At 68.3% G+C, this 11,501-nt stretch overlaps 3 protein-coding genes across 3 annotated transcripts; 1 reads left to right on the top strand and 2 right to left on the bottom strand.

The window, feature by feature from the left end:
- Positions 1-222: 222 nt before the first annotated feature.
- Positions 223-5,505, bottom strand: DTX3 (deltex E3 ubiquitin ligase 3). Its single transcript, XM_066207501.1, has 5 exons — positions 5,421-5,505; positions 4,449-4,511; positions 2,552-3,207; positions 1,132-1,349; positions 223-768 (listed from the first exon to the last, which is right to left on the bottom strand). Exons 2-5 carry the CDS (start codon positions 4,459-4,461, stop codon positions 693-695), a joined length of 963 nt encoding a protein of 320 aa, XP_066063598.1. The 5' UTR covers positions 4,462-4,511; positions 5,421-5,505; the 3' UTR covers positions 223-692.
- A 278-nt stretch (positions 5,506-5,783) lies between these two features.
- Positions 5,784-9,485, bottom strand: PIP4K2C (phosphatidylinositol-5-phosphate 4-kinase type 2 gamma). Its single transcript, XM_066207484.1, has 10 exons — positions 9,279-9,485; positions 8,901-8,998; positions 8,705-8,801; positions 8,475-8,615; positions 8,249-8,395; positions 8,118-8,156; positions 7,749-7,862; positions 7,176-7,422; positions 6,989-7,092; positions 5,784-6,425 (listed from the first exon to the last, which is right to left on the bottom strand). The coding sequence occupies exons 1-10, from the start codon at positions 9,432-9,434 to the stop codon at positions 6,345-6,347; spliced, it is 1,224 nt and encodes a 407-aa protein (XP_066063581.1). The 5' UTR covers positions 9,435-9,485; the 3' UTR covers positions 5,784-6,344.
- Positions 9,486-10,015: 530 nt separating this feature from the next.
- LOC136303700 (uncharacterized) lies at positions 10,016-11,165 on the top strand. Its single transcript, XM_066207282.1, has 2 exons — positions 10,016-10,571; positions 10,617-11,165. The coding sequence occupies exons 1-2, from the start codon at positions 10,512-10,514 to the stop codon at positions 11,163-11,165; spliced, it is 609 nt and encodes a 202-aa protein (XP_066063379.1). The 5' UTR covers positions 10,016-10,511.
- Positions 11,166-11,501: the final 336 nt, after the last annotated feature.

The raw sequence follows: 11,501 nt of genomic DNA, 5'->3' as shown, positions 1-11,501 counted from the left end.
CCCATGTCCCCATGTCCATCCCAACCTCCTCACCCCAACATTCCATCTCCATGTTCCATCCCAAAATCCCATGTCCCCACGCCAGTGTCCCCAGCCCTGTCCCCCCACCCAAAACCGCCTCCCCCCTGTGCCTCGGGAGCTCCTGGTGCCACCCTCCCCCCAGACTGCCCCCGGGGTGGGGGGAGCCCCCCACCCTCCCCCGGCCCCCCCAGAACCCCTCAATCCATTGCATATTTTTATTGGATCAAAGTTACAGACCTGGGGGGGAAATAAAAAATAAATAACCCCCCCGAGGGTGGGACCCCCCCCGGGGCCGGGGGGGGCAGGGATCCCCCTGTCTGTCCTGGGGGTCTGGGCTATGTACAGGGCTCTGTCCGTCCGTGCTGCGGGGGCTGTGCGGCGCCAGCCCCCCCGGGGGGGCCTGGCCCCCTCCTCGTGCCCCCCACTGCCAGCCAGGGGGGCCGGGGGGCTCCCCCTGCTCGGGGGGGGGGTCCTGTTGAGTGGGGGGATCCCTCTGCCCAGGGGGTGCTCCTCCTGCCCCGGGGGGTCCCCGTGTATGGGGGGATCCCCCCGCCCGGGGCTGCTGCTGTCTGCGGAGGCCCCGCTGCCCAGGGAGGCTCCGGGGGGGTCCTCGCTGCCCGGGGGGATCCTGGGGGGGTCCCCCTGCCCGGGAGGGGTCCCTGCCCCCCCACTCAGTCCTCGGTGATGCCCTTGGCCCGCAGCTCCTCCTGCACCCGGGCGAGGTACGTGGGGTCGGGGTACCCGAACCTGGGGGCAAAGGGGGGGGTAAGTCAGGCCGTGCCCCCCCGCGGGGGGGGGGTCTTCCCTCTGCCATCCCCCCTTCCCCCCACACCCCGCCCCAGCCCCCCGGCCCCCCCTCCCCGCACAGCTGCTGCCACCGGCCTTGCTCTGGATGTCGTTCCCCGACCCCTCAGGTGTCCCCCCCAGGTGTCCCCCCCACGCCCACAGGTGCCCATCAGCCCCCCCAGGTGCCCCCACATCCCCCCCGGCACAGCTGGGTGCCGTCGGTCTCGCGGTGGACGTTGCTCCCCGACCCCTCAGGTGCCCCCCCAGGTGTTCACAGGTACCCGCCAGGTGCCCCCCCCCGCCCGCCCAGGTGCCCCCCCGCACAGCTGGGGCCCGCCGGTGCAGTTGGTCTTGTGGTGGATGTCGTTCCAGGTGATGACGTTGGCGCGGCCGGTGGTCAGCGAGGTGCCCACGGTGAAGGTGAGGCGCTGGGCGAAGGCCTTGCGGAACAGCCCCAGCACCTTGTTCCCCTCGGGGCAGTCGGGCAGGTACGCCACGCGCGTGGTGCCCGGGTACCGCACCCCGGGGTTCGGGTGCTCCACCTGCACGGGGGTGGGGCACAGGTGAGGGGGACACAGGTACCGCACCCCCGGGTTTGGGTGCTCCACCTGCACGGGGGTGGGGCAAAGGTGAGGGGGACACAAGTACCGCACCCCCGGGTTTGGGTGCTCCACCTGCACGGAGGTGGGGCAAAGGTGAGGGGGACACAAGTACTGCACCCCCACGTTCGGGGGCTCCACCTGTACAGGGTTCAGGGTGACAGGGGCACAGGTGTAAGTACCCAGGTACCACACCCCTAGGTTTGGGTGCTCCACCTGTATGGGGAAGGGGGGCACAGGTGGGGGGGGGCACAGGTGCCACACCCCCGGTTCAGGTGCTCCACCCATGGGGGGTCACAGGTAAGGGCAGGGAGTGACAGAGGGCACAGCGGGACAGATGGCAGTGACAGTTTGGTGCTGGGGTACTGCACCCCCAGGTCTGGGTGCTCCACCTGCACAGGGCATGGAGAGGACACACACCAGGTAAGGGACAGGGGGACAGGGGAAAGGTCTGGGGGCACTTCACCTGCCCAGGGGGTGTGGGGACAGGAGGGATGGGGGAACGGGGATCAGGGCTGGGGGGGAATGGGGGCACCCAGCAGGGTTGGGGGCACCCAGGGGTGTTGGGAGCACCCAGGGGTGGCAGAGGTGTCAGGGGCATTTGGGGACACCAGGCGTGCCAGCAACACCCAAAAGGATGTGGGGACACCTGTCAGGATGTATGGATAGCCCAGGGAGGCCGGGCACACCCAGCAGGGTTTGGGGGCACCCAGGGGCATTGGGGGCACAGAGCTGGGTACAGGGCTGGGGCACCCCTCAGGATTTTGGGGCACCCACGGCTGCTGCATGCACTCACAGAGATTTGGGGGCACCCAGGGGTGTTGGGGACACCGATCACGGATGGGTGCACTCACAAAGGACTTGGGGACACCCAGGGGTGTTTGGGACACAGAGCTGGACCACGAGCATTTGGGGCAGCCAGGGGCGTAGCGCTGGTTTGGGACACCCATCACGGTTTTGGGCCACCCAGGGACACTCATCAGGATTTGAGGCCACCCAGGGGCACTGGGGGCACACCTGGGACACTCGGGGTACCCACTGGAGCCCTGGGGGCACAGGGCCGGGCCAGCGCCCCCCACCCAAGGGGATCCGGGACCACCCGGCCCGATTGGAGACCACTCCCCCCGGCCCGTGCCCGCACTCACCCCCTGCACGCCGGGCGGGAAGACGTACTGGATGATGATGGTGCCGAAGGCCTCGTAGCCGGGCAGGGGCAGCGCGGCGTCGCGGGTGACCAGCATGCGGCCGTCGGGGGGCTGGTTGCCCACCAGCTGCCCGTAGAAGCGGCCGCAGACGGGGCAGGCGGAGCGCACCTGCAGCGCCCGCGCGATGCACTCCCCGCAGAAGGAGTGCCGGCAGCGCTCCAGCGTGCGCGGCCCGCGCATCTCGCCCAGGCAGATGGGGCACTGCCGCTCGGGCTCCTCGTCCCGCGCCGCCGGGCCGGCCCCGGGAGCGCCGGCGGCTCCCGCGGGGGGCTCCGGCCGGGCCCCCAGCACCTCGCCGTGCCGCTGGCTGCGCTTCTTCAGCTCCTTCTCCGTCTCCTTGAGCAGCGCCTTGAGCGCCTTGCGGGCCGGGCAGAGCCCCGCGCCGCCGGGGGGGCCCGGGGGGGTCGCGCAGAGCTGCAGCACGTACAGCTCGGGGGTCTCGCCGTCCACCAGGATCCGCACCCGCGCCTCCTGCGCCAGCAGCGCCAGGCGCGCCGCGCGCTCCCGCGTCACGAACTCCCACACGCGCTTGGGCACCGTCACCCGGCTCTTGGCGGGGCCCCCGCACCCCGACATCCTCGACAGCACGAACGACACTGCGGGGACAGCGGGCGGCCTCAGGGCACGGGCAGCGAGAGCGCGGAGAGCCGCGCGGGCACCCCGAACAACGGGGACCGAGCACGGACACCCCAAAACAAACAGAGACTGGGTCCGGACCCCTAAACACTCAGGGACCGAGTACAGACACCCCAAAACACCCCGAGATTGGATCCGGACCCCTAAACACTCAAGGACTGAGCCCGGACACCCCAAAACAAACAGAGACTGGGCACGGACACCCAAAAACACCCCGAGATTGGGTACAGACATCCCAAAACAGCCAGGGACTGGGCATGGACCCCTGAACACCCCGAGACTGGGCAGGGACACCCCAAAACACCCGGAGATTTGGCACGGGCCCCCAAAACACCCATGGACACCCCAAAACAACAGGGACTGGACACAGACCCCCACATCCCCGGAGACTGGACCCCGCTGTCACTGTCACCCAAATCCTGGCAGGGCCCCCACACCCTCTACAGCATGAATGACACTGCGGGGACACCCTGGGGACACCCCAAAACCATCCTGGGCTGCCCATGGGACCCTTGGAACCCCAAAATCTGGGCGTGGGATCTTCAACGCGTGAGACTGGGCATGGACCCCCAAAACCCACTGACACTGAGCATAGACCCCCCCAAACCCCTCTGACACTGGGCATGGACCCCCCAAACCTGTCAGAGCCTGGACATGGACCCCCAAAATCCTCTGACACGGGGGATGGGGCCCACAAATCCCCGGAGCTTGGGGAATCTGGGTCACCCCCAAAAAACCACCAGAGTCTAAACATGACCCCTCCAAAACCCTCTGAGTCTGGGTGCTTAAGGGACCCCCCCCAGAATGCCCAGAGCCAGGACACGCACCCAGGGGTGTCCTGAGGGGGGCACAGTGTCCCCTGCCCACCCGGGGGGATGTTTTCCCACCCAAGGTGCCACCTCAAGGGTTAAACCTGCCCCCGTCCCCCAAATCTGTGACAGCCCGGGGGTGTCACCACGCCGGGACCCCTGGGGGGGAGAGGTTTGGGGCCTCCCCAGAACCGCCCTCCCCACCCCGAGGGGTCCCACGGCCGGGGGGTGCCCGAGGGGGGTCCCCAGAACCCGAGGGGCGCTCCATGGCTGGGGGGGTCCCACAGGTGAAGGGGGAGATGTTCCAAGGGGGTCCCCAGCGCCAGGGGCCGTGCACGAGCGGGGGTCACACGGCCCGGGGGGGCCCAGAGCGGGGTGTCCCCCACACCCACCTGGTGAGCCCATGGGGGACACGAGCCGAGGCGCGGCGGGTCAGCAGAGCCACGAGCCCGAGGCTGGGGGGACACGGGGGGACAAGGGGCGGGGGGTGTCACAGGTGGTCCCCACAACCTCCCAGACCTGGTTTGGGGACTCGTCAACCCCCCCGACCCTCCCCACCCCCACCCCCGCGCAGGTGACCCTACAATAACAACAGCGGCGTCACCCCTCCGTGTCCCCAGGGGACCCCGCAACACCCCCGGCCCCAGCGCCCCGCCGGCACTTCTGGGGGGCGCTCACCGGCTGCGGGGGGGCCCCAGCGCCCCCCGGCCCCCCCAGAGCCCCCCAGAGCCCCGGACCGGGTGCCACGGGCTCTTTTCCCGGCCATCGGTCTCGGGGGGGTCCCCGTGGATCGGGGGGGCTGAACACGCTGCTGCCCCCCCGGTGTCCCCCCCGGTGTCCCCCCGGTGTTCCCCCAGCCCCCCGAGACTCCCGAGGGGCTCCCGGGGGGGGGCGGGGGGGGGATGGGGGATGCGGCTCGGAATGGGGGGGCTGAGCAGGCCGGGGGGGGCTGCGGGGTCCCGATGGGGCCCGGGGGGGTGAGGACAGGCCCGGGGGGGTCGCGATGAGCCCCGGGCGGACGGACGGGCCCGGGCGGTGACAGGACAGAGCCCGAGGCCCGGGAGGGGTCCCGCTGAGGCCCGGCCCGGGGACAGAACAGGCCCGGGGAGGGGCCCGGGGCTCCCGATGAGAGCCGAGTAGGGGTCGGTGAGTCCCGGTAAGGCCCGGGGGGCTCGGGGGCTCCCGCGAGGCCCGAGGGGAACGGGCAGGCCCGGGGAGGGGCGCGGGGCTTCGCTGCAGCAGCAGGCCCGGGGCGGGGGGCGCGGGCAGAGCGGGCTGCCGGGGGCCGGGCCGGGCCGGGGGGAGGGCGGGGCGGGGCCGGGGGTCCCGGGGATCCCGGGGGGGCTCGGGGGTCCCGCACCCACCGGGCCCGGGCGGGCGCAGCATCGCGGGCACGTCCGGCGGCGGGGGGCGCCCTGCGCGCGGCCGCCTCACGTGACCGCGCGGGGCGGGGCCGCCATGGCAACGGGGGGAGGGGCGGGGCCATGGCAACGGCGCGCGGGGCCGGCGGTGGAGGGCGTCGCCATGGCAACGCGGCTGGGGGCGGGGAGAGGGCGTGGTCACTATGCTGGGGGCGGGGCCGTGATGGCGGGAACTGACCCGGCCGGGGGCGGGGCCTGGGCGGGGGCGGGGCCTGGGCGTGGCGCTGAGCGCGGAACTCGGGGGGCCCGGGGCGGGGGAGGGGCGCAGGGGGGTCCGAGGGGTCCCGGGAACGGGGCAGACTCAGGGCCGGTTCAATAATTTATTTCTCGGGGTACGGAGCAGGGGAAGGAGCCCCATAAATTGGGGAGGGGAGAGGGGGACACGACACACGACACTCCCACAAATGGGGGGCAGGGGGTGTCAGCCCAGCGGGGCCCCGCCCTCCCGGGGGTCACACCAGGCCGGGGTCCTCCCCTGACCCCCAGGAGCTGCAGTAAAGGGGGGGGAAGCTGTGGAGCGCCCCCAGGTCCCACACGGAGGGGGGCAGGGTGCGTCCCCCCAGCCTCATTTGGGAGAGGGGTGGGGGCCCATTTCACCCCCCCTCCCTGGGGCAAGTAGTGTTTGACCCCCTCCCAGCTTCGGGAGGGGCAGAAGGGTCCCAGAGCCCCTCGTGCTGGGGGGGACACCCCAGATCCCCCCCAGCGCCGGGGCCAGAGCCCCCCAGCACCCCCCCTTACATAAAGTTAAGGCACTTGAGTAGTGAAATCCCACCGCGGGGAGGGGGGGCTGCTGTGGGGCCTGGGTGTGGGGGGAGGGCAGCGCGCCCTGGGGGGTTTTGGTCCCACGGGGGGGGCAGGGGGCCCCCCTCAGGCGAAGATGTTGGTGATGAAGTCGAGGAAGCGCTTGGCGTATTGCTCGGGGTGCACCGTGGAGATCTCGGCTCCGGCCTGGGGGGCACCGGCTCAGAGCCAGGAACCCCCCGGAACAGAGCCCTGCCCCAGATACCCCCGGGGAACAGCCCCCCGCCCACAGTGACCCCCAAAAACACCCCCGGGGAACCGCCCCCCGCCCACAGTGACCCCAAAAACACCCCCGGGGAACTGCCCCCCGCCCACAGTGACCCCAAAAACACCCCCGGGAACTGACCCTACCCCAAAAACACCCCCGGGAACCACCCAACCCCAAAATTACCCCCCCCCAACACCCCCCCAGAACTGACCATCCCCCAGCCCCTCCTGACCCCCACATCATCTGCCTGGGCACCCCCAAGAGCTTCACCCGAGCCCCCCACAGCCACCCCCCGTCCCAACCTCCCCAGGCCCCCCACCCCTCCTGCCCCCCCAGACCCTGCCAGGGGCTCACCCCCCCTCAAAGCCTCCCTGCAGGGTCGCCCCGGGTGCCCCCAACCCCTTCCTCTGCCCGCCGTCAGCACTCCAACGACCCCACTCCCCAAAAAAACCGAGGGAGAGCCCTGCCCCCCCCCCCCATTTTGGGGGTGCCCCCCCCTCACCCCGTGTTTGACAGTCTTGGCCGCGTGCGCCGCCTTCTTGCGGGCGTCGTACTGGGTGAGAACGTCGATCAGCCCCATGAAATAAACCTCGCGCCGGGGGGCTCCTGGGGGGCACAGCACGGGGGCCTCAGCGCTCCCTGCGCCCCCAAACCCCCCCCCACCCCCCAAATCCCCCTCCCCAGCTCACCCTCAGCCCCACGCAGGGCGTACACGTCCACGCAGGGGTCGAACTCGCCGGGCCCCAGGGGCCGGTAGGAGTTGAGGAGCCCCCCCAGCCCCTCGGGGGAGGTGCCATAGGGGTCCCCCGGCCCCCCCTCGTCACCCCCTCCAGGCTCCTCTTCCTCCAGCTCCTCCTCCTCCTCCTGCTCGCCCCGTTCTACCTCGTGGATGCCCAGGAGCAGGCTGTAATCCATCAGCTTCTGCTGCACCAGGAACTGGGGGGGGCAACGGCAGGAATTGGGGTGGGGGGCAACACCAAAACCCTCAGAGACTGCACCCCAAAACCCCCAGAGCCTGGGAATGGCCCCCCCAAACCCCCAGAGCCTGGACACTGAGAAGGGAAACCCCACAACCATCAAACACTGGACACGGTCCCCAAAAACCCCTCGGACTCCCAGGGCTGGGGGGACAACCCAGGGGTCATCCTGGCCACTGGGAGGCCAAACAAAGGCTCATTTGGGGTGGGGGTCACTTCCCACAGCTGGTGGGGGGAGGCAGCCCCCCTCAAAGGCTCCCTGGGGTGCAGCCCCCCGGTTCCCACCTCCACATCCCGCTTGAGCTTGTCCATGAACTCGCGCTGCTGCTCCTCCTCCACAAACACTTTCTCGTTCTTGTTGAGGAAATCCACGTCCTTCAGCGTGGGCAGCTCCTTGCCCTGGGGAGGGAGTGGGGGGCAGTCCCCACGGACAGCCCTGAGCTGGAGGGGGCTCCCCGGGGCTGTGGGACCCTCCCAGGCCTGTGGGGGTCACGGGGCAGCCCCTCCTCAGGGCAAGGAGCCTTTGTTGGGGGAGAGAGGGCAGGGAATGAGCTGTCAGTGTTGGGGTGGGGAGAGGAAAACGAGGCCTGGAGACACCCCCCGCTAAACCTGGGGCCTTCACAACCTCCTCCTGCCTTGTCACTGCCACTGTACCTTCTCCTTGTCACTGGCCTCTCTGTCCACCAGGGAGCCCTGCAGAGGAGGGAACACAGATGATGGAGGGCTTCGGCGGGGAGGCAGCCCCATAACAGGAGCCAAGGGGGGCTCAGGGGACACCCCAATACCTTCAGGTCGTACTTCCTGTGCACGGGCAGGCGGTGGCTGAAGAGGTTCCTCATGACCAGCAGGTAGGTGTCCTCGCTGTCCACGCTCACCCGGTACATGCCCAGGAACCGCGGCAGCAGCGTCTGCCCATGGCACTGCACCACGTACTGCGGGGGGACACGGAGGTGACACAACCGCGTTTTGGGGACCCCCCCCCCCCGCGCCCCACGGAGCCTCCCCCCATACCTGGTGGTAGTGGGACAGCAGCCCGTGGACGTCGGCCACGTCCTCGCTCGACAGCTCCTTCAGCACCAGCGTGCGGTCGGCCGAGAGCAGCAGCCGGTGACCGCTGCCCGCCCAGCGCGGGGGGCTCCGCGTCAGGGACACCTGGGGGGGGGCACACGGGGATGGGGACGGGTGGCCAGGAGCCCCGGGAAAGCCCGGGGGGGGCCCCCCAAAACGCCCCCCCCGCCCACCTGGTAGTCCTGGTCGTCGACCCCGAAGCGCTCGCGGAGGTTGCGGAACACCTGGGGACAGTATTCCTTGAACTTGAAGTGGCTGGGCAGGTTCTCCCTGAGTTTCGGGGGGGGTTCGTGAGTTTTTGGGTGTCCCCCCCGCTGCGGGACGCTCTCCCCACGTCCCCTCCCCCCCCCGCCCCCCCGGGCCGCTCACCTGTTGAACAGGTGGTTGTTGACCTTGATTTTGGAGCTGGCTTTGAAGTCGTCGGGCAGCAGCATGACGGGCAGCGGGACCTGGCTCAGCTCGTTGATCTGGGGAGGGCGCGTTGGGAGCCCCGGGATCCAGCCCCGCGGCCGCAGGCACCCACCGGCGCCGGTGACAACCCCCGGGACCCCCCAGGAGTGCGGACAGGGGGAGATGGGATCCCGGGGGGACGGAGTCGAGGGAGGGGGGACAGGGGATCCCGGCCAGGGGGAGACATGAGGGCTCCGGGGCAGGGACACGGGGGTCCCGGGTGGGGGACTGGGAGCGGGGATCCCGGGGACACGGGGGGACCGGGGTCCCGCGGGGGTCCCGGTGCCGGGTGCTGACCTGGTGCGTCACCCCCCAGCCCAGCACCGCCAGCAGCGGGTCCGCGGCCCGCGGCAGCTTCACGCGCTGCGGCACGAAGCGCTTCTGCTTCTTCTTGGTGCGGGCGGCGCCGGGGCCGGGGCCGGGGCCGGGACAGGGACCCGCCGCCGCCGCCATGGCCGCCGCTTCCGCCCCCGCCGCCGCTTCCGCCGCCGCTTCCGCCGCCGCTTCCGCCCGGCCCCGGCGCGGGCCGGAACCCGGAAGTGGCGCCAGGAGCTGGGCGGGGCCGGCCTGAGCGGCAGCGCGGCCGAGAGGGGGCGCCAGAGACGGCGGGGGAACGTGCAGGGGCGTGGGAAACCGGCTGGGGGCGCCCGACGGCCCGGGGACACGTGACAGGGGCACGTGACAGGGACACGTGACAGGGGCACGTGACAGGGACACGTGACAGCGACACGTGATCCGACAGGGAAGCGACAGGGACACGTGTGACACCTGCCCCGGACACGTGTGACACCTCCTGGGGACAGCTGTGGTATCGCTGCAAGGGACACACGTTACACCAACAGGACACATGTGACACTGACAGGGGACAGCTGTTTTTTTGCCACAGGGAACAGGTGTGACACCTGCAGGACACACGTGTCATTCCACAGGGGACTGGTGTGATCTCCATTTGTGATCCCTGCAGGGGACAGATGTGACCCCATAAGGACAGGTGTGACCCCCCAGGGGACAGGTGTGACCCCCCAGGGGACAGGTGTGACCCCCCCAGGTGTGGAGCGCTGCCGAGGCGTTCTCCAGGTGTGCCCTGATCAGCTCCAGGTGTGCCATGGGCGTGTCTATACATGGGAAAGGTGGAGCAGGAGAGGTGCTGGGGCAGCCCCGGGGACATCGGGGAGCATTTGGTCGTGCTGACATGGGCGATGAGGAGAAGGACAGCGATGAAGGTCACAGTGCAGGTGACAATGAGGGTGACATTGAAGGTCACGATGATGAAGGTGACAATGCTGATGGCGATCATGAAGGTGACACTGAGGAAGATGATGATGAAGGCGACCATGATGACAATGATGAGGGTGATATGAAAGTGACGCTGATGAAGACGATAATGATGAAGGTGACGATGATGATGATGATGAAGGTGACAATGAAGGTGATGAAGGTGACAACGGTTAAGGTGACAATGAGGATTATGGTGAAGGTGACACTGATGAAGATGATGATGAAGGTGATGATGACAATCCTGAGAGTGATATGAAAACGACACTGGTGAAGACGATGATGATGAAGGTGACAATGAAGATGATGATGAAGGTGACAATGGTTAAGGTGACAATGATGAAGGTGACAATGGTTAAGGTGACAATGAAGATGATGATGAAGGTGACAATGATGAAGGTGACAATTATTAAGGTGACAATGAAGATGTTGATGAAGGTGACAATGGTTAAGGTGACAGTGAAGATGATGATGAAGGTGACAATGGTTAAGGTGACAATGAAGATGATGATGAAGGTGACAATGATGAAGGTGACAATTATTAAGGTGACAATGAAGATGTTGATGAAGGTGACAATGGTTAAGGTGACAGTGAAGATGATGATGAAGGTGACAATGGTTAAGGTGACAGTGAAGATGATGATGAAGGTGACAATGAGGAAGGTGACAATGGTTAAGGTGACAATGAAGATGATGATGAAGGTGACGATGAAGGTGACAATAGTTAAGGTGACAATGAAGATGATGATGAAGGTGACAATGAGGAAAGTGACAATGGTTAAGGTGACAGTGAAGATGATGATGAAGGTGACAATGAAGATGATGATGAAGGTGCCCCTGGCTGAAGGCCAGGGCAGGGTCAGCAGCCCGGCTGTCACGGGGGGCTGTTCCGGGCCCCGTCCACGGTGAGGGGTGGGATTGGCCCCGTCCACGGTGAGGGGTGGGATTGTCCTGCAGAACTCCCGCGGCCCTTGGGCACCTTGGCCAGGTGTCACCTGGACAGACCCGGCCCAGGAGGCTCCTGAGTGTGTGAGACAGACCTGGCACACCTGGCACCTGCGGCACCTGAGCAGGGGCAGCATCACCTGGCTGTGACGGGGAGGAGCGCTGGGGACAGCGGCACTGGGGCAGAGTGACCACGGGGTGCTGGAGCTCTCCGTCCCAGGAGGGGGGACAGAGGGACACCAGACCTGCTCCCTCCGATGTCACACAGGCAGGTCCAGCCGGGTGTCCTCCGGCCACCAA

The sequence above is a fragment of the Chamaea fasciata genome, unplaced genomic scaffold, assembly GCF_029207755.1.
Source record: "Chamaea fasciata isolate MVZ Bird 193981 ecotype frontalis unplaced genomic scaffold, bChaFas1.0.hap1 SCAF_41, whole genome shotgun sequence".
Taxonomy (NCBI): Eukaryota; Metazoa; Chordata; class Aves; order Passeriformes; family Sylviidae; genus Chamaea; species Chamaea fasciata.
The sequence above is the reverse complement of the archived record's forward strand: the minus strand, read 5'-3'. Positions and strand labels throughout refer to the sequence as shown.

Bases quoted from the DNA above. Each gene is read 5' to 3' on its own strand.
- DTX3 (XM_066207501.1), bottom strand. The intron at 1,350-2,551 runs GTGAGTGCGGGC...ACCCCCGTGCAG, and splicing joins TCCCGCCCGGCGTGCAGGGG to GTGGAGCACCCGAACCCCGG. The intron at 769-1,131 runs GTGCGGGGGGGC...CTTTGCCCCCAG, and splicing joins TGCACCGGCGGGCCCCAGCT to GTTCGGGTACCCCGACCCCA.
- PIP4K2C (XM_066207484.1), bottom strand. From the start codon at position 9,434: ATGGCGGCGGCGGCGGGTCCCTGTCCCGGCCCCGGCCCCGGCCCCGGC. The intron at 8,616-8,704 runs GTGGGCGGGGGG...GCCCCCCCCCAG, and splicing joins TCGACGACCAGGACTACCAG to GTGTCCCTGACGCGGAGCCC. The intron at 6,426-6,988 runs GTGAGGGGGGGG...GGTGCCCCCCAG, and splicing joins CCAAGACTGTCAAACACGGG to GCCGGAGCCGAGATCTCCAC.
- LOC136303700 (XM_066207282.1), top strand. From the start codon at position 10,512: ATGAAAACGACACTGGTGAAGACGATGATGATGAAGGTGACAATGAAG. The intron at 10,572-10,616 runs GTGACAATGGTT...ACAATGGTTAAG, and splicing joins CAATGAAGATGATGATGAAG to GTGACAATGAAGATGATGAT.